Source organism: Pipistrellus hanaki, assembly GCF_964339955.1.
Source record: "Pipistrellus hanaki genome assembly, chromosome: 7".
NCBI classification, from domain to species: Eukaryota; Metazoa; Chordata; class Mammalia; order Chiroptera; family Vespertilionidae; genus Pipistrellus; species Pipistrellus hanaki.
Window position 1 is genome coordinate 70,338,015 of NC_140509.1, and position 25,700 is coordinate 70,363,714.

Consider the following 25,700-nt stretch of genomic DNA (forward strand, 5'->3'; position numbering starts at 1 on the left):
TTGTATATTTTCCATTATCTTTGTAAGCCTGCTTAAATGAGTATTTGATTGATAAGGATTAGAATATTTAATCCCTAAATTAGCTATCTGGGTTTTTGGTTTTTCACTTCTATCTTATCAACTGACTGCTCTCAAATATGTTCACAGAGCTGCAGGGTTACAGGGAGCTGGCTTAGTCCAAAGAAAGTGACTTTCCCCTTGTTACACATCCTCAAGTTGTGAGATGCATTGTACCTGGTAGAGAAAGGAAGTGCATTGTGGAAAGAGTATGACTTTGAAGTAGAACAGATCCAAGTTTAAATTTAGACCTACCTTTTATTAGCTTTATAAATAGCCATTTATCCTTATGGCCACTTAACTATTTAGAGTCTAAGTTTTTAGTCTATCTGGAAAGTAGTACGGTAACTTGCTAACATGGTCATTAAAGGGAAAGACGGTAGTAATATGCATAAATCACCTGGTACACCTGGAAGCTATGATTCCTAACTAAGGTAACAGTAAGACATGAAACCCTCGTTTGGAAAAAAACACTGCCTTGGCTTTTCAATGTGTTTGAAAGGTTGGAACAGCTCCTTGAAGATAAATATACTTATAGGCATATGCTGAGAAGTACTCTCTCTGAAATGCTGTTAAATTTGATTATGGGAGTGACATAGCTCTGGGAACTCTGGAGTCCTGGGTTGTATTCAAGTCTAGTTCCTCCATAGCAGGTGGCTTGGATAAGGCACTCAATCTCTTTGAGTTTGTTTCCTCATTTGAAAGTCAAGGCAACTCCCCAAATATCTCTGCTTACAAACAATAAAGCCCTCTTCCGCTGAAAGAGAGGCCATGATAAGCAGCACCCAGGTCCTTGTATCTGGATGGACCTGCTTTCATCTTTGCTACTGATGTCACTCCAGTGACATGTTATTAGCAGTTTATGAGATGCTATTTAGATTTTCTTTGCACTTAATGTCATGCTGTTAATTCTCTGTGAAGCTGACTGATTCGAAGTGATCAATAGTCTAAAGTTGAAGGAGCTCTGACAACTGTGTGGCCTTGGCATGAAGGATAGGAACATCCAGGTGAAGACACACTGAGACTCTCAGGGCTCCTGTCTATGACTTCATTACACCGACCCCGATCCAAAAGTGAGAGAAAATGAGGAAAGGCAACAAGGGAAAACAATACATTTATTAAGAAGCATGAAAATGCAAAAACTCATTTATAAATAAATGTAGTATAATTTACCCAGTGAAAAAATAGCTAAAATCCAGGAGTCAACTGGATTTTATATTTGAAATGATTACATATTTGATCTCCAATGATTTCCCCCTCCATAATGCTCTCTTAGTAGCAGCAGTTTTACAAGGACAATTGAAAAAGCTGTTACCAATGATTATCATACAAGGGGAAATTTTTTCAAAAATTTTCTTTAAAAATAAATCAGTGCAAACAAATTCAAATTCTAACCGATACATAAAACCTGGGCTTATCTTCAGAAAAGTAGAAAATAAAAATCCCAAACATTTATTCATTAAGAAATGAAAAGGCATACTACATTTTGATCATTGAAAAATAATGCATATGGATATTATAACACGTTCTTAACCAGTGATTGCAATAATTACATTTATAAATGTTCATTCAAGTACTAGTGGCAATATTCAATAAACATCCAAATTCCCACTAAAAATAACACTAGATATAGTCACATGTGGATAGTACTTCTTTTGATTTATGGCTACGACAAAATTCATGTCAACAGGAAGCAAGTGAACTTTCAAATACTGTCTTTTTTCGCTATAAACTGTTTTTCACAGTCCGCATATTTTATCTGTGAAGACCCCAAGAACATTTTACAACAGCTAATAAAGAAAGTCCTTTTAATAAAATAACTTATAGAAACAAACATTCCCAAACGCAAGTATAGCTTTAAAAATAAAAATAACAGGGCAGAGTCGTTTTTCTTTGGCAAGAAGTTGTTAATTCCTTACCAAATGTTGGTGTGCATAGTAGAAACACTACCAGAACACTTCTTTGGTATTTACCAAAGAGCCACTTAGTCAGCTGAAAGGGCTTCACAAACTATGGTACCATGACAGTAATGTAGTGCTCATGTCAAAGTTGCACTGAAATCAACATCGTTTTCTTGATTACTGTTGTTAATGGATCTTCCTTCAAAGAGCTCCCTTCTAATTTTGGCCTGAGTCTCAGGCTCGAGTAAAAGTTCTTTTATCTGTTTCACTTTGGACTTCAGAACCATCCTTTCTCGCTGCAAAGCTTCATTAATTAAGTATTGGATTCCAATAGGTCTCTGGCCTACAGAAAAAAAAAATTTACAATACATTTTACACACAAATGCCAGTGGAAAACATTCAATATGGCACACCGACTTATCAAAAGAGGGCTCAAAAGAAACGTTTAAAATGTGGCCCGTATCTTATAGAAAAGGTTGCATTTTGCCAAAAAATATATTATTTACCTGAAACAAATAGACTGTAAATCAAGTTCACTGCATAGCGACAGCATACATAGGACAAACATAAAACATTATGGACCATGTGGGTAATCATTTCAACAGTGATTATTTGAAACTTAGCACTTGTTAGCTGCGTGTATATGTTGGCCGCAGATAAAGTAGTCAGATGCCCTGCTAAGCGATATCAATGGCAGTATTCCAGTTATGGCAAGGCCTTCCATGGCCTTTGAGTCCATGAGGCATAGCCCAAAGTCCCCTCTCCCTTGGGCATGGCCCACGGGAAGTGAAACTTTGGCCATTCTTCGTTCATAAATTAATTTCCTCTGCTAGTTCCAGCACTCCATTTTTCTTCCGTTGTGTTTCAGAAATGCAAACACACTGATCATGAAAGTATTAGGCAACCTCCACAGACTGGACAAGAGACGCTTCAACAGCACATTGCAAATCAGTCCACTGACTCAGCAGAGGGGAGCAGGGATGCTTCTCACAGAGCAGTGGGGCCTGCCTGCGTCTGGGTCTCATTTCCTGTTGTCATTGTCAGTGCCATTCCTATCAGCCTCTTCCGTTTTCACAGTGCTCCCATCCCCTGGCTTGTTTTTGTTCTGTGTTTCTTCCAGATACTGCTGGACAGCCTTGAGCACTGCATTCTCCACCAGCCTCTTACTGAGCTTTACCAGTTCAGCATCATCAGGCTCACCTCCATTCTTATCACCTACATTCCACAACAGAGAAGAGAGGTCACTGAGATCACATTGCCATAGACACTCAGCATGCAGGGGCCGGCTCGTGCAGTTAGTTAAAAAGAGCAAGTGTCCTTCCATCTGGTAAACTAAAATCTATAAATCTAAGAATATTGACTGGGCTTTTCATTTGGTATTGGCAGAAACAGGAGATTGCCTATTCCTAAAGCCTTCAGGTCATAAAGTAGTTCATAAGCCCCAATAAAAAAAATACTCTACCTATAATGCCGGAATGTTCTCATTTCTGCATGGAATTTTTGTTTTTCTCTTATTCAAGGCCAGTTGTTATTACTGAAGTCCGTGTGCCCACCGGGAGCCTCAGACATGAATTCACCAACTAAACCTATGTCTCTTTCTCCTTCTCTACTGCTAAATGCCAAGTAATCAAAATTTGCCTAGTAGCTAACTACCGTACTTAAGAACACTAATTTTAAAATGTTTGTCCTACAGGTTGATTGTTAAATAGCGCTCCCAGGAAGACAAAGGTGGTTACTACTGCTAGAAACTGGTATAGAATAAGTTTGTAAGGCTAATATTCTTTTTAATTTCATTGCTATAACTGGAATTTAAAAAGTAGAAAACTCTTGCCCTAGCCAGTTTGGCTCAGTAGATAGAGTGTCAGCCTGTGGACCGAAGGGTCCCGAGTTCAATTTTGGTCAAGGGCACATACCTTGGTTGCAGGCTCCTCCCTGGCCCAGGGCCCTGGTAGGGCTCATGCAGGAGGCAACCAATCGATGTGTTTCTCTAACATTGATATTTCTCTCTGTCTTTCCCTCTCTCTTCTACTCTCTAAAAATCAATGGAAAATATTCTCGAGTGAAGATTAAAAAAAATAAAGGCGAAAACTCTTCAAGGAAGAGTTAGACTTATGATGGTGAACTACTAGATATTGATCTTTTATGGCCATTTTCCTTCCCTGCTCATGATGATCAAGGTTTAATTATTCTTTCTTTCATTTTATGGTAAAGCACAAGGGAGCTGTAACTCATGTCCCTTCAGTAAGTACCTCATCGCGTTCCATTGAGCTGTGGACTCAGGAAGGCAGATGACTGAAGGCAAAGATATCTGTGCTCCTAAATACATTAAGCAAATACTAACAGATCTTAGGGAAGTTATAGAAAGCAACCCAATAATAGCAGGGAACTTCGATACTCCACTTTCAACAATGGTTAGATCATCTAGACAGAAAACCAACACTGGACTTGAACAATACTTTAGACCAAATGGGCCTAACAGACATATATGAACATTCCATCCAGCTGAACCAGAATACAGATTCTTTTCAAGTGCAGATGGAATATTGGCAAAAGACATATGTGATAAAGAACTATTATTCAAAACATGCAGAGAACCCTTAAAATTCAATAATGAGAAGAAGAAAAAAACATGATTAAAAAATAGGCCAAGATCTTCAATGGACCAGAATAAAGAACGCAGAAATAAACCCATATCTATAGAGTCAATTAATTTATGACAAAAGAGGCAAGGACATATAATGGGATAAAGACAGTCTATTCAATAAATGATGTTGAGAAAATTGGACAGATAGATGCAAATAAATAAAACTAAACCATCTTCTTATACCACATATAAAAATGAACTAAAAATAGATTAGACTTAAATGTAAGACCTGAGATCATAAGCTCTTAGAAGAAAACATAGACAGTAGAATTTCAGACATTTCTCTTAGCAATGTTTTTTCTCAAATATCTCCTTGGGCAAGGGAAGCAACAACAAAAAATAAACAAATATGCTTACATCAAACTAAAAAGTTTTTGCACACCAAGGGAAACCATCAACAAAACAAAAAGCCTATTAAAGGGAGAAGAAGATATACATCTTGAAAGGGGTTAATATCCAATGTTTATTAAAAAACTCAAACAACTCAACACCAGAAAAATCAAACAACCCAATTAAAAGGTGGGCAGAAGACCTGAATAGATACTTCTCCAAAGAGGATATGCAGATGGCCAATAGACATATGAAAAGTGGTTCAACATCATTAATTACAAACAAAAAAAAGAAATCAAAACAACTATGAGATACTACCTCACACCTGTCATAATGACTATAATAAATAAATCAACAAACAAGAAGCATTGGTGAGGATGTGGAGGAAAAGGAATCCTAGTGGACTATTGGTAGAATTACAAATTGGTACAGCCATTATGGAAAACAGTATGAAGGTTCCTCAGTAAATTAAAAATAAAACTGCCTATGTCCCAGCAATTCCACTCTGGGTATGTATCTAAAGAAACAACAACAACAAAAAAAGACCAAACACTAATTTGAAAGAATATATGCACCCACATGTTCATTATTTACAATAGCCAAGACATGTAAGCAACCCAAGTGCTGAATGAGTAGATAAAAAAGCTGTGGTATATTTACACAGTGGAATACTGCTCAGCCGTAAAAAAAAAAAAAAAAAAAAAAAAAAAAAAGTGAAATATTAACTTTTGCATGGATAGACGTAGAGGGTGTCATGCCAAGTGAAAGAAACCAATCTGAAAAGGCTACATACTGTATGATTCCAACTGTATGACATTTTAGAAAGGCAAAATTATAGAGACAGTAAAAAGATAAGTTGTTGGCACGGGTTGAGGGGCAGTGGTAGAGAATGAATAAGCAGAGTACAGAGAATTTTTAAGACAGTGAAAAGATTCTGTATGGTCCCATAATGATAGATACATGGCATTATAGTTCATTTGTTCAAACCCACAGAAGCTACAATACCAAGAGTGAATAATAATGTATTATAAACTATGGACTTTGAGTCATTACAAAGTGTAGATGTAGGCTTATCAATTATCGTTAGGATTTTTTTTTCCCGTATGTAATATTTCTCTTAGTCCAATTAATAATCCACATTGTTCCCTATACAATTTCTACCATAATGCTATCATTTCTTATTGGAAACCTTGGTTATGTAATAGAATTACCAATGGTGATATGTCAGAACTAATATGTGTGTAAGGAAAGAAACGTATGATATACATATGAGCTTAAAATCCAATTCTGCTATTTTCTTTCTTTCTTTTTTTTTTTTTAATCCTCACCTGAGGATAATTTTCCATTGATTTTTAGAGAGAGTGGAAAAGGGAGGGAAAGACAGAACTATCAATGCGAGAGAAATACATCAATCGGTTGTCTCCTGCACGAGCCCTGACCAGAGCCCAAGCCTGGGAGAAGCCTGCAATCAGATACATTCTCTTGACTGGAATCGAACTCAGAACCCTTTGTTCCACAGGCCGACGCTCTATCCACTGAGCCAAACCGGCTAGGGCTATTTTCTATCTGTACAACCTTGTTCACAATCTCTCCACAACTAAATATTCCTTCAATGGCTACAAAAGATGATAATATACCCTGCACTAGTGTTGTAAGCATTAGAGATAAGTTATAAAAAGTGCCTCACATTGTGTCTGGAACATGGTAAGCTTTGGTAGTTATTTTATTAGATTTTATACGTGTTATGATTAAGAAGACTGCGCTCAACACCTACTAAATGCCAAACATTCATTTACTCACTTTATTAAGTGTCACTCTGTTGTTGTAATCTATTTCCTTGACTATTTGCTCAGGACCACTATAAGTCATTTTGTGCAAAATGGATTCCGAGGTGCAATTTGAACAGTGATAAAAGAAGCAACCATTCCAAACACAAGTCTGGTACAAAGGAGTATCAACAGAAGTACAGCTATCATTGGCCAAGTATTCTGATGACAAAGATGTCAAAAGTGTAAGTTTTTGAACTATTGTGTTCTTTGGCAGAAAAGCAAGACTGAAAAATGAGCATTGCTTTGACATTTAAAATTATTTGTTCATGTAATTTATTATAATATATTAAGATAATTTTACATAAAACTTTATTTTTAAAAGTATTACTAGCTTGAATTAGTATTCACTTGTTTGGCCAACACTCTTACTCATGATTACATATACTTTTCTTTCTAGGCTGATATTCCATGGTAGGAGCTGATTCGAGCAGAAATAAAGGTCACTTTCCTGTTCTGAAGGCAATGTTCACCAAGATAGAGCAGCAGCATGAATGCTGTCAGCAATCTAATCTGGTTAAATAAATCATAATTGTAGATATCACTCCACCTCTTCCATAGCATAAGGACACACACACACCCGGGTCAGAAGGTTCCTCAGGCTCAGGAAATCCCCATGGTTCTAGGCCACTAAAAGCAGTAACAAAAATACTTCCTTCCATTCATTTAAATAACACTTCACACTTTGCAAAGGGCTTTCAGAAACATTCTTTCAGATCCTCAAAGAAACCTTATGAGGCAAAATAAGTGTTATTCTTCCTATGTAACACGTTAGAACAATGAAACACAAGAGGTTACATAAATTGTCTAAGATCACATAGTAAAGTGATGGGAATTGGTAGTTCTCACTCAAAATCAGGGAATCAGTTCATCCAGGACACCCAGCCCCAAGATACTCCACCGCTCTCTGCTGCATCCTCACCCCGGGGAAATGAGGAGTACATGTGAGAAACACCGCATAATTTAATGATCGGCTAATTAGAAAATAGAAAAATTCAGAAGGTTTTGTTCTCAGGGTGAAATGTTTCTACTAGATGGATATTGATTAATGTAGTACAATCCTTTTCTTCCATCTTCCGCCCATCCCTCCTTCTATTTGTGGTATTCTTCCACATGAGTACTCTCTATTTGTGGTATTCTTCCAATGAATACAGAAATGAGCCCCATATGGGCCCAGTCTTCAGGAAACCTGCAATTTAGTAGCAGCTTGTCTGGGTAACTGAAGAATTCAGGGTAGTACAGTGACTGATGTGGTGAGAGGGAAGGAAAATGATGAGGCTGGAACTGTACGCAGGGGAGACAGTATGAAGGTTCCACTGAGGAACATACTGAGGAGTCTGTACATCATTTATTTATTTACTTGGCGCACCTACTATGATCAAAGTGCACTTCCAGATCCTGAGAGATACACAAATGATTAAGGCTTGTCTTCAAGGAACAACTTAGTTCAACCCATTTCATATAATGTTAAAGAAAACTGTATTTCCAGAACACAGCGAATGTTTTAAAATGTAAGCTTGGGCCTCAGAACACTGCTCTTATTTTTTAGGAAAACATCAGACAGGCCACTAACTAGTGACTTTGCTTCATTTTAGGTTCGATACAAATAAACAGTCATGTCTCTTAGTGAGAGACACTAAAATACAAGTATAACTACAGTGTAATCACGAGCGTCATAAATATTTTAAATATCACGATGGAAGAAAGTTTATTTTCAAAAATTATTCAAAATGTAGCTCGCTTTAACTCAGCTGCCTAATCCTAAACCAAACCTTTTTGGATAAGCATGTAGAGTGTATTCTATAACACATACATTTCACTCTAATTTATTCAACTAACCAATACATAAAATGGGTTAAACTGCCACAGTTCATTTTCTTTGATGGCTTCCAAAACCTAGTTTTTAAAGTCTGACCATGAAAATCCAGGTGCACAGAACTATTTGGTCAGTGTACTTTCCTTATGAATACTGAGCAATCTGTGCACCAATCTACAGGGTGTTATAAAAGCCATGCTAATGGCTCAAACAAAAAATGTGTAATGCTAAAGAAAACTTGAAGATAACTAATCATTAAAATGAAATCAAGAGAGAACTAAAAATGTAAAGTCATCCATGGCCATGAATTGAAAAATAAAATTTAAAAACTGCAATTGAAAAATAAAATTTAAAAAATAAAGCCATCCATGGTCATTCTTCCAAGCATCTAATAAAAGTGAATAAAGAAACCAAGCACACTTTTAAAAAACTGGAGCATGGTGAACTCATAAATGTATTGCTTTAACTTCAGGGGAAATAATAAAGAAAATAATTTAGCAAATACTTTTATTTTAATAAGTAAAGAAAATAAAATTGTAGTACTAAATTATTTTCTTTAGTTATTTCCCCCTGAAGTTAAAACAATACATTTATGAGTTCACCATGCTCCAGTTTTTTAACCAATGGACTTACATGCATGCATATAAGCCTAATAGATGGATACAAACAACAGAGGGGTGAGGGCATGAATGGGAGGTGGGGGGTTATGGGAGAATAAAGACACATACCTTAATCAATAAAGAAATTAAAAAAAGAAAAAGAGAAAATAATTTAGCAAATACTTTCGTTTCTCAATGATCTAATGTTACTGGTGACAACAAGTTCTTCTGTGTTGTCGAAAGAAAAGAATTTCAAATGACACATGGATTAAGTTTAAACACGATGGCGAGATTTTATTTGGGGTTAAGGGAATTAATACACCCTTTGGACATAGAGGGCAGGCAGGCTCTAGAAGCAACTGCCACGAGGCTCCTGTTTATCCTCCATATATTTTCTTGGTTCACAATAAAGAACAAGGTGCCATTCAAACCATCTAACCCAACTTTCTGACTTTTCCAGGGCACTTAGCACAGTGCTCTGCTTGCGGTAAATATTCAATAAAATCAGCTATTGCTGTTTTGATTTAAATGACAGGGATACTGTGACTCTTTTCAGTGTATAAGGTTACAAGGCTATTTGTTTATGATTTTCCTGCTGTAAGTCACGGTAAACAAATAAGATAGGGGCAACCTATTCACTTGAAAATATGTTCCTTGAAACAATGTTGGCGTAACGGCAAACAAGAATTTTATAATGTTCCTTCATAGGTAGAGAAAAGCTACCACTAATTAATCTTGCAAAAGGCTTTTCAGCAGACATATGAATAGACTGCAGCTGAAACAGTGAGATACAGATGGCTTTAAGTTTCTAGATGCACCAAACTAAAATGTGAGGCATTGAAAAATACTGATTTCCTGGATTCATCCACATTATGTCAATAATATCTCAATAAAACTGGGGGGGGGAAATAGAAATAATTACTAAAAAAATTCATAAAATTGTAGAACATAAGCTTAACAAACTTGAAAAGACACATACTTTTTAAAGAATTTTCATAAACTATGAATTCGTTTTAAAATAATTTGTTCTTTTATGTTTGTTAAACTGATCAGGGCAAGTTTGCTGTGCTGATCTTGAAGTGAGTAATTTAAAAGAGTCATTTAATAGCTATTATGGAATAAATAAATATATTTATTTATATATCTAAATCTATAGCTGTCAGTCTTATTTAGAATTCTGACAAGAGTGAGTGTCTTGAGGAGGGAGGTCAGGATGGCGAGGCTTTCAGGTGTCTCTAACAGTCAGATACAAGACATGAAATTGAAATTTGAGCCCTCGCTGGTTTGCCTCAGTGGATAGAGCGTCAGCCTGTGGACTGAAGGGTCCTGGGTTCCATTCCAGGCAAGGGCAAATGCCCAGGTTTCAGGCTCCTTAGTGAGGCTTTCAGGTGTCTAGATATTTTTATTTTTATTTTTATTGTTAACATTCAATGCAAAATTACTAGATGCATTCCTTAATATGTAACTATTTTTTTATCAAAAGAAATAAATAAACTATGATTTTGAAAGTGAAAAAAAAGTATATATTTTTTTTTTTATAAAAATTTTGGTCATCTAAAATTTAATTTCTTTCTTTCTTTCTTTTTTTTAAATACATTTCTTATTGATTTTGTACAGAGAGGAAGGGAGAGAGATAGAGAGCTAGAAACGTCGGTGAGAGAGAAACATCGACCAACTGCCTCTTGCACACCCCACACACACCACGGATGTGCCCGCAACCAATGTACATGCCCTTGACCGGAATCGAACCCGGACCTTTCAGTCTGCAGACTGACGCTCTACCGCTGAGCCAAACCAGTTTCGGCTAAAATTTAGTTTCTTAAAGAAAGCGTTTGGTAACTTAAAAACAACTTGAAAACTCTGTCTTAAAATATCTTTTTTTAGGCAATGCATTGAGAATTTTTAATACAAAATCTGACTATGAAAACTTCTCTGTTTCAGGGCTCCATTTCAGGATTTTTGTTATTTAAAACAAGAGTTATTGCACACATAATTAGAATACTACTGGTTTTAACTTATCTTTACCACTTGGCTTCTAAAATCCCCAAAAGAAAATGTGTTAAAATGAACACCACTGTCCTAATTCTGCACATTGGAGCCATACAGAGTCGCTCTTTTTTCCCTTCCACGTTAAAGAATCCTCCAAATTTTTTAAGACAAGTAACCCATCTGTCTCCTCTCCCAGCTAAGCAGCCAGAGTACTCCAGCCTTCCTCCTATCACATGGTTTCCAGGCTCCTCGCCATCCTGACCTCCCTCCTCAAGACACTCACTCTTGTCAGAATTCTAAATAAGACTGACAGCTATAGATTTAGATAGAAAGTCTTAAATTAACCGATCATCTGCTTGCCAGTTTATTAGCTATCAATACATCAATCCAAACTCTGAAAAAGCTGAGCTTCACAGCTAACTTTAGCTGAATATTTTTCATGCTTAGAAAGTGTGAATTTTATTTTTGCTCTAACAGTCAGATACAAGACATGAAATTGAAATTTGAGCCCTCGCTGGTTTGCCTCAGTGGATAGAGCGTCAGCCTGTGGACTGAAGGGTCCTGGGTTCCATTCCAGGCAAGGGCAAATGCCCAGGTTTCGGGCTCGTCCCCCAGTCGGGGGCATGCGGGAGGCAGCTGATCAATGATTCTCTCTCATCATTGATGTTTCTGTCTCTCTCTCTCCCTCTCCCTTCCTTTCTGAAATCAATAAAAAATATATATATTAGAAAAAAAACACACTACATACTTAGAAAAATAATTAATTTGATGTGATTTTCATGGCAAATACCAACACCAACTATCTAACCACAAACTTGGAGGAGAGGTGAGGGGGGAGGGGCTACTGAGACATGTAAAAAATAAAATAAAAATGAACCACCCTTTTCAATTAGATTCCTTCTTTCAAATGTCCTTGACTATGTAAGTTTTGGGAGCATTTTGTAGAAATAGAAAATTGTATTTTTGACTTAGCCTTCAGTAAAATCATCATTTATATCCTAGTTAGGATAGATGTTGAGTTAATACTTATTCTTGTCCTAGCCAGTGTGGCTAGCTGGTTGGAGCATCATCCTGTGCATTGAAAGTTTGTGGGTTTAACTCCTGGTCAGGGCATATCCAGGTTGCAGGGTTTGATTCCCAGTCAGGACATGTATGGAAGGCAACTGATCCATGTTTCTCTCTCTCTCTCCTTCCCTTTCTCTCTGAAAATCAATGGAAACATATCCTTGGGTGAGGATTTAAAAAAAATTAAAAAAGCTATACTTATTCTTTATATTTTCATCCCATTGCTCCATTCCTGTCTATGACTATTTGCTAAGGGTAAAGAACTGTACTATACAATGGAAAGGCTGGTTTTAATAGTTCCAAGGTCTGTTAACTTGCACTTTGACATTATACATGTTTGATATAGGAAACTTTATTTGCTAAGATGGTAGAAACTGTGTTTGCCCACATCAACTGTAACTGCTGCCTGTGCTGGGAGTTTGACGTAAGTTCTACTCTTGGTTGTAATAACTCCCTCTCACTGGACTTGGTTGACTCAGCTAAGTCACTTGCCTGGAATGGACGAGGTGTGGCTTCACTTCTTAGACTAAGAGCATCAAGATCCTTTTTATCATGGCTTTTCCATTTGGGGCAGAATAAACATGGGATCCAATTCATCTCGTTTTTAAAAGTCATATAAGTTGAAAAGGAATCTTCCAACAACAGGGACCATGTGTCATTGTTGTGTCTTCTATAGCACCTGGCTCAGACTTTTCAACATGTGACATGATCAACAATAACAGCACTCACTTAGGGCTAAATTTCATTGATACCAAAATGGCACAGAGAGTTTTCACTTCTTCACTAGGTTTGGAAATATTTGTTCCAGATGGATCTACTCTTAGGTACACTGAGTGTCCTTTGAAACGATATCTGGTCTTTTGGTTGCAGGTGACCAAAAAAATAAAATAAAATAAAATAACTCAAGCAAGTTTAAGCACAAAAAGTGCTTCAGGTAATGGAGAAGGTCTTAGTCATAGCTGAAATCAGAGGCTCAAAAATATCATCAGGACTGTCTCCCCCCACTCCCCAGCCTTTTTTTTCTGAGCTGGCTTCAGACTCGCTCCCTATCAACTAGCAATTGTATGCTTTCATCCATTCCACTCACAACCCAAAAGAAAGACAGACCCTTTATCAAATCTTAAAGAAGACTCTGGCTGACTCTGCTGGGCCACATGTCCCTTCCAGGGCAGGGAAGCAAGGCATCATGATGGACAGAAACCCAAGGAGAAGGGGAGGGAATCCCCCAAAGGAAAGGATGTTATACAAATAAATGTTGAAGTCTACTCAACAATTCAAGGTCTGAAATTCTAAGACCCCTTTTCCCATTCCTGTGCATGATGGAAAGCAAACTATAGTTTAGCTGACTTCCAAGGTGACTACAGCTATACAATACACCCTCATTTGTTACAGAGAAATTATATTTCCTGGACCTATCATATGACTACCACAGTGTCAGGCATTTCCTATTCATTAGCTTATTTCATTTTCACAGTAAATAGATATTTAAGATGAAGGCACAGAAGCTTCGAGAAGTTACAAAGTAAATATTAGAACCAAAGAAAACCCCAGAATCCCTTGCTTTTAGCACTGAGAATGTGGGACTCTTTTTAGTTTCTTTACTAAAAGTATCTGAAGTTTATGGATAAAAGCTCAAAAACCTACATATTAGACAGGACCAACCTAATTAAGCAGAAAGCAATTATCTACAGGAAGTGATTTATCAGATGCCCTGAAAGACTTTTACTCTTTGCCTGAAATTCCTCCCTCAGAGATTATTTTGGGCTAAGTCATTATCATTGATTAATTTATTTTGCTATTTTACTGCAAATACTTCCTAAGAGCACATGGGCTAATTCAGTCTTATTAAAAGCCAAATGCCTGAGAAAGGGGTAACATATGAATTTTTAAATATTAACCCAAACCTTTATAACATATTATTTCCCGCTCCTTTTTTTTACTTGGTCCCCAGAGATAAGACAAGGCCAGGTCACATCACTTTGCTTGGGAAGGTGTCAGGGTAGAGTTTACAGCAGCCAGTGACTACACTAAGGGCTGGGGAAAAGTCTATGACCTTCATGCTCTGGATGAGAATTACTCGGCATTGGATCACAGAATCCAGGCAAACTCTAAGAAGCTCTGAGAACAACAAAAGGAAAGGCAGTTACCATGAAGCCTATGAAGAAATAAAAGGAACCAGAGAGGTAAGATAGAATAGTAACATGAGCGCTTGCTCTAATGTCCCTACACTTAATTTTAGCATTATAAACCTCTTGGGTGTGCATTAGTTAATAAAGGAAAAGCCTAATTTTCAGTGGCAATGGTTAAAAGTTCCATCGCACAACATTACTGCTGCTGCCACAAGGTTACCCACAGAATTCGGATGCACATGCAGCCTCAAGTTAAACAGTGCCAAGGCTCTGAGCCTTCAGAGAGGGGCGGCACATAGTGAGTGGCCTGCTCCAGCCTCCTGCCAGCTCAGGGCCGCCCTGCACTCCTGGAGGACTGTAACTGACAACTGCCCCAAACTACTAGCTTTCAGCCACTTCCCCTCTTAAATGGACATTGGGAGCAACATTTTCCCCAAGGATCCTGGCATTGTACCTGGCTCACAGTAAGCATTCAGAACATTTAAAATAAGAGGAGGAGGTCTTCAGGCCATCCTAGAGGAGGAAGAAGAGAAGGAAGAGCAATAGAAAGAAGCCCGGTCACTGTGGGTCAGTGGTTGAGTGTCGATGTATGAACCAGGATGTCACAGTTCAATTCCCAGTCAGGGCACATGCCTGAGTTATGGGCTCAGTCCCCAGTGTGGGGCATCCAACAGGCAGCAGATCAGTGATTTCTCTCTCATCATTGATGTTTCTATCTTTCTCTCTTCCCTTCTTCTCTGAAATTAATAAAATATTTTTTAAAAGAGCAATAGAAAGAAGAAAAACTTGCATCATGTCTATATTTATGTGCTAGACTCTTAACTCTAAGGGCAAATGGGGGGAAATGAATAAACTTTTAAGATCATGGTGATTTGACCACCACTTCTTAAATATGAGGAACTGAGCTGAGAGGTGTTAGCCACATGCCCAGTGTCAGATAGGACATGAGAGCTGACTGGGTTTGTCATCCAGGTCTCGGAACTCCCAGTCCGTCTGCCCCCAGTAAAAACTGCATGCCGAGGGATGCGCCATATGGTTTTGACAGGCAGCTGCAGAGCGGGAGTCATGCTGCATCCCCTGTGTACAAACACATTTCTGCAGACAAGGAAGAAATGGTGTCCCTGATGGGAGGTTCCCTAGCACACGTTTTCCTGGGGCCTGAGCAGTAGTGTCTAAGTGAGAACATGTTAAAATGTTTCCCTGGTACATTCAGTACCAGAAGTTCTTTATAGGTTACCACAGTCACCAGAGCCATTCCAAAAATTCTGGCCTCTAATAGGCTGATTTATACTGAAAGTTCTCTCATACCATGACAGGAAATGGGTATCGTTCTCTTCATTAACGGACATATAGAACATGCCTCCTCTGGGTAAGACACTATGTTAGGATCTGAAAGAGATGTAGACAATATGGGGTATTGCCTATGTGGGACTTGGAATCCATGTCATGCGACAGAGCACACATGTGAAAGATAACCTCAAAATCAGTGTTTTTAATTTTTTGTTTATTGATTTTAGAGAGAGAGGAAAAGGGGGGGAGAGAGAGAGAAACAGAGAGAGAGAGAGAGAGAGAGAGAGAGAGAGAGAGAGAGAGAGAGACATCAATTTGTTGTCCCACTTAATTTTGCATTCATTGGTTGCTTCTTATATATGTCCTGACCAGAGATCGAACCTGCAGCCTTAGCACACTGGGAGGGTGCTCTAACCAACTGAGCTACCCAGCCAGGCTGCACAGTCAGTGTTCATAAGTGCAAATCAGAAGAGCAAAGTATAAGGCTATGGACCTACAGGAAGCCTTCTAGAGAACTGGAAAACCTAAACACAGAGTTCCTTCAGTGCAGCTGAACATGGTAATTAAGGTTCAAAAATTAAAGTATTCTCAGACACGAAATTAGCACTGCTTATCTCAGTTTAAATGTTTGTGTTATACCATCAGATTTCAAATCATCAGAAACAAACCGTCTTGAGATTCGATTCATTTATGAAATGGATGCTATTAACGGTCCTGGTAGCATGGCACGTAAAAAGACTGTATTTGAATGTATTTCATATGTAAAAGTAAAGTATGTATGTATTGTTAAAACACATACTTTATCCAATTAAAATGTGTCATTAAAATACATACTGTTTCCATTTTATTTTCAGCATCACAGAACAGCATTAACTGAGCTGTCACTGGTTGTTACCTTCTTCCTGACAACCCTAGGAGTGGCTTCTCTCCCTATGCTTGGATACGTCCAGTGGCCGGACACTGACTGCCTCACCTATCAGACATTCACCTATTTCACCTGACATAAAAGCAAGGTGCTTCAAAATGAGAACATTTGCAGCAGGTAAAGAGCAAGCAAAATGTTTGCTAATTCGTTATAGAGATGTCTCCTCAGTGATTAAGTTCTCTTGGGAGGTGTACTTAGTAAGATTGATAAGCTGCAGTGGTCAGGAAGCCTGCGCAACAACATTCCTGCTCAGGGTCAGTTCCTTCAGGAAGTACACTGTGGGAAATCAGGTAATTTAGAGAAACAAGGGCTATAAAAGAACTCAGCAAAAACTCACACTGCAGATCATCTATTGTAAAACATTTGTGAATCCTACAATATGTGCAGGATTAAAAAAAAAAATTTGATGCTAAGTATGTTCCTATATAGCAATGAAGAGCTTAATCTTCCAAGAAACATATATTTATTGTCAGGGTAGTCAGCACATTGTGGCCAAGAAGCGTACAGTTTGAGAAAAATATCCAATGGATTTACACAAAAGGGTCTAGCTGTTTTGTGCTGCATGAACTGAAAAGTAAGCCATGTTGACTTCTGCTGTATTTGACTACTCACCCCATTAGGAAGATTTCTGACTAGGCATACCGTTAACTTTCCACATGAATTTAGGCCCCTAGTTGATTAAAAATCATTTTGTATATTATCAATAGATTAAAACAGTAGCACCAATGAATCAAATGACTGATTTGACGGATGAACCAATCAAATGATTTCTATCTACCACCACCACCAAGGGCCATAGCAGAATAAAGCAGCAGCGGGGAGGGAGTGGGGTCACGTGATCCTTACCACTTGGCCAGCTGGACACATCCCTTTTGTAGCTCTGCAGGACTGTGGAGGACTCGCCTGTGTTTTGAGAATGACATCCACAAATTTAAACTTTTACCACAAACTCATTTTTTAATTCTCTATAATTTGAAGGCCCATGACTCTTTCCGGCAGAATCGGAAGGGTGTAGCCCTTGGCATTTTTGTGTTCTGTCCCTAGTAGGTCCTGACTGAGCATGTGGCTCAGAGCAGGCTAATGAGGCTACTGGGTGGGGACTCAAAGGTGAATGAGGCCCAAGAGGTTACTGTACATCCAGTAGCAAGATCAGAAACCTGCTGGGCCCTCCCAAATGTCTACGGACTCTTGAACATGTCATCAACACAACTGACAAACTGGATATCTGCCATTATGCTAATTTACATGTTTCTTGAGACATGCTGGCTAATGAATCCTCTACCACTTTTTTCAAGTCCCCTTCATGAGTACTTTGAGACCAGCATGACCAGCAACATGGCAGTGCCGGGCAGAGAAGCCTCTCTTGAGACCATCCCATAGCAGAGAAATGAAAGATGGCATCAGAAAACAGCTGACGGGGTGTGTGAATGGGGTGTGGAGCAGGTTAGGAGGAGGAAGATGGTGAAGCAATGACAGATGACGGGGAGAGAATAGAGAGGATCGGGGGCCAATGGGTGGGGGGTGACAGGAAAGGGGGTCAACATGCATTGATTTCTAACCATAATTTGCACTTCTGGGCTAGAACTTCACTTCAGACAGTGTCCTGTCTTCATTTTCTTTTTAAAATTTTGGACCTTGAGAAAGCAAACCCAAAGAGCAGTAGACACCACTTCCTGTCGACCAGGAATAAGAAGCACTGTGTGTAAAACTGAAGGCTGCACTCCTGTGATCCCAAAGAAGACAGAGGAGAGCACACGCCTCATTGAGGTGGAACCTGATTGCAGTGAGAGCCAAGAAGGCTGCTGACAGCGGAGAAGAGGAACAATAGGGGGAAAGCAGAAGTTCCCAGTGGAAGGCTGGAGCAGTGAACAGGAAGTGGAGAAGGGTGAGAAGGAACTCCCAGTCCTCCATCTGCCCATCCCCAGGCTTTCAGGTAGACATATTCCCTAGGGGAGGACTCTGTCAGCCTGAACCCTCAGGAACCGTAAGTCAATCATTCTGACAGATCTCCGAGAAGTTTCACTGTTAGGAAATGAGCCACCCTCTTGTAAAGTCATCTCGGGTTTTAAGATCAGGGTCATCACGTACTGAACAGTATCCTTTTCACAGGCAAGATTCAGAGCACAGCTATTAGCTCTTGCTAATAATCAGACGCTCCAAAGTCTGCAAAATATATTCTGAGCACTCCCAGAAGATTTCAGGCAAAAACTGGTTTGCCGGTATTTCCCAAGTGACTCGGTATAGCTCATGGATTAAGTGTTGTTAAAGCTATCCCTGGTTTGCTTCCTGAAGAACAAGCAGCAGGAAATCTAAGCCAGATGTGGACTCGGAGCACCTGAACCAGATGTCTCGAGTTTCTGTATGTAGACCTATTTAATGTATTCAAATAAAGCCGTGACAGAGATGTGGCTGCAGATTTAATAAGTACTGTAAACATTTTATGGAAAAAGAAGTAAGAATTCAATATTTTGGGGCAACTCGTGCAAGGCAAATTCTACACACCAATTAAAATGCCAGTACTGTATTTAACAAAGCTAACATGTAAGGGAGTAACATAAGCCAGTGAGGAGAAAAATGTCAGTGCAAATGTTACCACTTTAAGTTCTGCTTCTGGGCCATCAGCAAATGAGGAAATCCTCCTGGCATTCCTTTAAAAATACTCAGTGAGGTTTTTGCTGGAAGCAAATGGCATTGTTGTTTGGAGGGTCCCACAGTTACACGTGAAAAAGCAGGGGCTGCATGAAAACGTCTGCAAGTGGGTAATAGATGTCACTTTAGAGCCAGTTTACTTCTCTGCATGTTATCATTGATCATTGCTCTCAAAAAATCCCAATTTCAGGCAGCACAAGGAAGTCTGGTTGTACAATACATCCGATGGTAGACAGTGATGGAAAGAATCTGAAAACTAAACTCTGACTCCAGACAGTGTGATAAAAACGAGCTCTAAGATTACTAACACATAAATATCAAAAATGAGTTTTCAGTATTTTACATCTCACCGAGCCTAGCTATTGAGTCGGTGTACTTCTACAGTTAATTATTAACTCCACACCCTCCAATCCTTTTAAGAAAAGCACAGGAACGATCACAGCTGATTATTCTATCTTTCACACAAAAAACAACCAAAACTCCCCCTAGAAGACAGCCACGCAAAATAGCCAAGCACTTAGGATTCTGCACCGCACACACCACACTTACTGATTTTTTCCTCATCCCTGGAGAAAGGGAAGCAGCAGAGCTGGCCCATGGCACTGGTGCCGTCTCTCCTTCCTGGTGCTCTTCTCCCCGGGCACCCCAAATAGAAAATGCAGTTTGCACCGGGGCTGTGAGCACACCCTGCCTATTCCACTCGGAGGAGCAGTGCACGGAGCAGGCGTGCAGAGCCAATGCACAGCCGGGAGGGAGAGGGGAACTCGCTGCAGTGAGCAAAAAGGCTCCACCTCCCCGTCCTCAGCCCAACGCGCTGCTCTGCCGCTCCAGGACTGGCACTGGGGGAAGAAGTGACCTCCTGCTTGACTAAGCCTCACAGAGCTGTGAGCTCTGGCCTCAGGCAAGCACCACGCGTGCCCTGCGGACCTCCAGAGGGGTCTGTAAGCCAGGTAAGCAAGAACAGACCACCAGGAGTCCTGCTGCCACAGACAAATATAGTAACCACACAGGGAAAGTCAAAGAAAAATCGTTTTTTGTCTGCCGCTTAATTAAGAGGAAGAGCTTTCTTCCCCCCCCCCCCGAGATTTGAGTTAGTTTGTTTTATGAATAAGGAACTTGACATTGCAGAACACTAACAACACGGCTTGTATGAAGTACCATTAACTACTTAACAAACGGCACAAACAGTAGACAGGACAGGGAAAGTGGGAGGAAGGGGAGTGTGGACTGTTATCTGCGCTTTACAGCACACCTTTTAAAGTTAAATGCCTGCTTTCTGAATCACTGCTTTGTTCCCTGTTGCAGTATTAATCAATATTATGAATTCTGAAATGATATCACCAACTATGTCAATAGCCAGGAAAATTCCTCAAATGGAGACCTTGAGAAGAAGATCAGGAGTAAGAGCATATTTCTGTTTTATGTGGCAAGTTGGTTAAGCAAATTCAGGGGCAGCAAAACAACTTCAAGGCAGGACATATTTTGGGCTTCATGACATGAGATCATTATCTCATGCAATTGTTCAAAATTTGTTTATCAGTATAGAGAACAGCCTTACTCTGTGACTGTAAGAGTAAAGACTGCTCTGAGTGTGAGAGGTGCCATCCAAACTCTTCCTTTTCTCCTCTCCTTCCCAGCGAGGCAAATGCACACTATTTACCAGGAAAGAGTTGGAAGGAGGGGACATGGATGATAATGAAAACTTCCAAGTTCTGAATGCAGTATGTCTACTTTCATACCCACCTGAACAAAAAGAGTGCACAGCCTAAAAGAATAAAAAATGTCATTTTTAAAAATCCTAAACATGACTTTTCGTGTCAAAGGAAGAAAAATATCTGCAGGAAATACTCTTCATTGAAGAAAATGAGTCACGCCTGGCATTCCCCAGTCACCAATATTGGTGCAGTATACAGTCGTTAGAATTAGAAAGCCAGAGGTTTAATTCCCAAATCTGTCAGTTGGGAAACTGTGACCTCTTTGCCAAAGTTTTGATATCTTCATCTGTAAATCAGATAAATTCATTATAAGGTTTCAGTGTGTTGTTGCAAAGTAGGAAGTGCTTGGGAGGAGGGGGAGAGACTGGGACAGATGGTCTGAATACTGTGTCTCCATGCACCTCCGTGTTTTCAGTCCCCGCTAGCAATCACGTCTTCTCCTCTTCTAATTCCCTGCCCATTTCCAGCTAAGTTACTGCTTCTGCTGCATAAGTGGCCCACCTCCAAGCAAGAAGGGCTCTCACCCAAATGCAGTGCTCAGGAATTAATGATATTAATTAATGGTATTAAGGAGACACCATTCGGTGACAAACCCTACCAACTTTATTAATTAGCCCTGGTTAGCACTACTTCTGAAAATGTGCAATTAAGAACAAAATATATAAAATCAGTCATTAGGTAATGGTATCTCCCTCAGGATATTGTGCAATCTAAGGGGGATGAGGGCTATCTAATGTTAAAGAGTTTTTTCATAACTATTAAACATGAATTAACAATAACAAAAGATTAGAAAATAATTGAGAAATTTAAGACAGAATTTTTAAAACTGGCTTTTAGGATATATGTTCATAGCACCCCAATGTTCATAGCAGCACAATTTAACATAGCTAAGATTTGGAAACAGCCTAAGTTCCCATCAGCAGATAAAAAAAGAAAAGAAAAAAGAACTCTTACCATTTGCAACAGAATGGATGGATCTGGAGGGTATTATGCTAAGTGAAATAAGCCAGCCAGAGAAAGATATGTATCACATGATCTCACATATATGTGGAATCTTATGAATCAATAAACTAGACCCAGAGACACAGAAGCAAGGACAGATTGTTGAATCTCAGAGGGAAGGCAAGGGAGGATAGGTGGGAAGTTCATTGGTTGATCTCTTCCCACCTATATGTATGCATACCCATGGATACAGATAATGGGGTGGTAAAGGCCTGGGATGGGGGAATGGAGCAGGCTGGAAGAGATTAATGGGGAGGGGGGTGAAGACTTATGTAACACCATCAACAATAAAGATTTAAAAATAACACCTGGATTTTAATTGTGCAAATAATTAGCATCATTTAAATAAATAAATAAACTTTAAACTAAAAATAACTGTAGAATTACTAGTATGTGCCTGTATTTTTCAGTTTAGAAATAGTACATATTAGAAAGGGGGATGAAACAAGCAAATAACCCAAGCTCCAAAAGAAGTCCTTTACCCACCCACAGTGGCCACTTCTAAATCTGATGCATCCCTGCTTGACGCCAATTCGCAAATGCCTCCTCCATGCTTATGATTCAGTCAGTTCTTTCCTATGTGTGAATCAACCTTAACCAATGTTGGGGTTGAAGGCATTTTCAGAATTGGTGAGAGATAAATTAGGGAGAAGAATTTATGCCCCCGTTTGGAGAAACGAAAGCAGTCAGGCTCTGGAGAGAGAAGGCTGGAAGAAGAAGGACTGACAAGTTACACTGCGAGTTTGGACAGCTCGAATTTATGTTATGCCATGTTGTCATCCAATTTGACTCAAAGAACAATCTAGTAAACACTTATATGTGCCCATGTGATAATTAAATCAGCTCCTGGGGTGAAGTTAATTCTCCAGCAGAAATGTCCAGCCAGAGGAAGTGAGAAAGACAGGGCGGAAGGAGGGAGGAGGCAGGTACACGGAGGCACGCCCCTGGAGATGCAAGCGTACTCGCCCGGCATTCGCACTGTGGTAAATCCTACGGGACAGTTTTATGAAGGCAATGCAGGAACACGAGAACAAAGGCCGGTAACAGTCATCTTCCATGTGCTGCTCAGCCCTGCTTTTTACAATCTGTCCTTCTTTTAAGCACTAACAATAAAGTCACAGCAACTGACATGAGTTACTTACTGAAGGACAAATTAAACATTTGGATGTTAAAACCTATTTTTTAAAAACAGTGCACACACTACAAAGAATACACTAATCTGCTGGCAGGCCAGTGTTTGTATTACCTGACATGGCTGCTTTCTTATTCAAGTGTCTTAATCGCTTAATCCTTCGCAGAAAGAAAAAAATATACTTCAGAAAAGCCAAGGGGACCCAACGGTCAGATATTTTTAGTTTCACAATATAAACAACATAGAATTTGGGTCCGAAGTCCCTAAATTTATTAGGGGTTTTCACGTGTCCTAATTATTCTTTAGGTAAATAATATCCTCAATATATAAATTTAGCTCTGAAAGTGGTCCACTACTTGACCTTGGAGAAGAACAAGTTACATTTCCTGCTATGGAAAGGATCTGAAGACTTCAAATAAGAAGTACCTTAATAATTCAATGCATTATTATTAAAGCTCCCCCCCCCATCCCCCGCTATAATAATACTTAAAGGGATAATGAAGTGAAAGTAAATCCCCAAGGCAATAAAAAGAAAATTCACTATACTAAATGAAATGCAGTTACATCAAGATTGGCTTTGGCAGGTCTTAGATTGTGTCATGATCTGCCATGACCCAGGCTGACATTCTTCTGATACACTACGTCAGTATTCATTCTGTTGTGGATACTTCTAACATCAGCAGGTAACTGTCAGACTGTTGTTTAAATACCCATAAAACCAATGCACTGAGTCTATTTTCTGTTAACAGGTCTCTTATTTCACATCTGAAAAGCATTTCTGACATTAAAAAATAATGCCATCTCTGTAACCTGAGGGCAGAGTGGCTCCACGGTAGGTTAATTCAGGAGTTTAACAAGATCATCCAGATTCACCATTTTAGTTTCCCAGGCTCAGCACATGTGCTCACCTGGTGTCCCCCGTGGTGGTTGCTAAATCCAGGCACACATGTGTACTCAACGATTTCCAAGTAAAAAATGACATTCTCTTCTTTATAATTTTTATGCATCAGCCAGAACACTGTTCTCTGAGGCCCAAGCAGACTTCTCCTCACAGATCGGAATGGAGTCACATGCCACTGGCAAGAAGGATGGACCCACTACCCTGCTGGCTAAAGTGACAGCTCACATGCCCTGAAGCCCAGCATCTTACAGAGAAGACAGGGCAGGGGGCGAGGAAGGAAAGAGAGAACCTCTGCCAAAAGGGAAGAAAGGAAAGAAAATGGACTCAGAACAGGCAAAACTGGAGTCCACTGGAGTTCTGTATTTACCTTTCTTTCAATAAAAATGTGAATCCCCTGTTTGGTCAATTAAAATTAGGCAAATGATTTAAAGGGTCTATAAATAATTTTGTATGACAACAAAAGAAAAAGCCCTAAACAGCAAACCATTGAAAAAGAGTATCATGCTAATAAAAAAAATACAAAACTATTATATGTGATTAAATGTATGCCATACTTATAAACATCTTTCTTGCTAAATGCATAGCTGGAGAACAAGCAGCAAAACTGTGAACTTACACTCCATGTTTCCTTAACCCTCATTAACCCTGGTTTTATCAGAACAAGTTTCTCTGTAGAATAGATGAAGTAAATTTGAATAGTAAAAGGAATTTTTATGTCATTGCTGTCCAGATTGCATAGACCAACAAGAAACAATAAATGGATGTCATGTTGACTTAAATAAGTTCCACAACCTTTTATCTCTTCCTAGTCCCTTCGTTTAAGGTCTCCTTCCTTCCTCTACAATAGTTATCTCAGGTAACTAGCTGCAAAACTAGTCTGAAGTCCTAGGTTGCCCAGTACCCCTCAGCTACTTCATTCATAACCAAAGCTTTAACTACCAACCTAATGCCACTGAATCCCATATCCATCTCTCAGATATATCTCCTGTGTCCCAGACCTCTCTCTGGAACCTGTCCCTTAATTTGTCCACAGGTGCTTTATTATGTCTAAAGTCAAACTCATCATCTTCTTGTCACCAAAATCTGTTTTTTCTTTTATCCTCTACACTAGTATAGGACACTACCATGTACTAGCACATCCAGCAGCTATCCTAGAATTCTGCCATCTTTCACCATCCACCCTGTACTGAAAACACTGATTCTCCTGCCGACCTAGATCTGCAATGCATTGCTCCTTCTCACCTCTTCTGCAAATGCTACCAGCAGGCTATTATCAGACCTGCCTAGACTAGCATGCAGCCTTCTTACTCATCTTGCTGATTCAGTGTCCTGATCCCTCTCAATCACCATGGTTTATACTACTGGTGGAGTGACCTTTCTAAAGCATAAATCAGATCGTGACATTTTATTTATTTATTTATTTTAAAATATATTTTATTGAATTTTTACAGAGAGGAAGAGTGAAGGATAGAGAATTAGAAACATCGATCAGCTGCCTCTTGCACACCCCCTACTGGTGATGTGCCCACAACCAAGGTACATGTCCTTGACCAGATTTGAACCCAGGACCTTTCAGTCTGCTGACCTACGCTCTATCCATTGAGCCAAACCGGTTTCAGCCAGACTGTGATATTTTAAACTCCAAAATTTTGATGGCCCCCATCCCCTACAAAATAAGATGTGAATTAAGATAAGACCTAAATGACAAGTAATTCATATGCAGAATGAAT

At 39.2% G+C, this 25,700-nt stretch overlaps 1 protein-coding gene across 9 annotated transcripts in view; it reads right to left on the minus strand.

Annotated features, from left to right (window-relative positions):
* Positions 1-1,152: 1,152 nt before the first annotated feature.
* The window catches only part of AKAP7 (A-kinase anchoring protein 7), a 79,847-nt gene continuing 55,299 nt past the window's right edge, over positions 1,153-25,700 (minus strand). For 2 of the 9 annotated variants that reach the window (XM_084890886.1, XM_084890885.1), the window contains exon 8: positions 1,153-2,301. In XM_084890886.1, coding sequence (XP_084747012.1) covers positions 2,096-2,301 — 206 coding nt within the window. In that variant the 3' untranslated portion in view covers positions 1,153-2,095. Of the gene's footprint in view, positions 3,174-17,417; positions 17,475-19,769; positions 19,946-25,700 lie in introns of those variants that run through there. The other 7 variants (XM_084890888.1, XM_084890887.1, XR_014795621.1 and 4 more) reach the window with 6 other exon arrangements.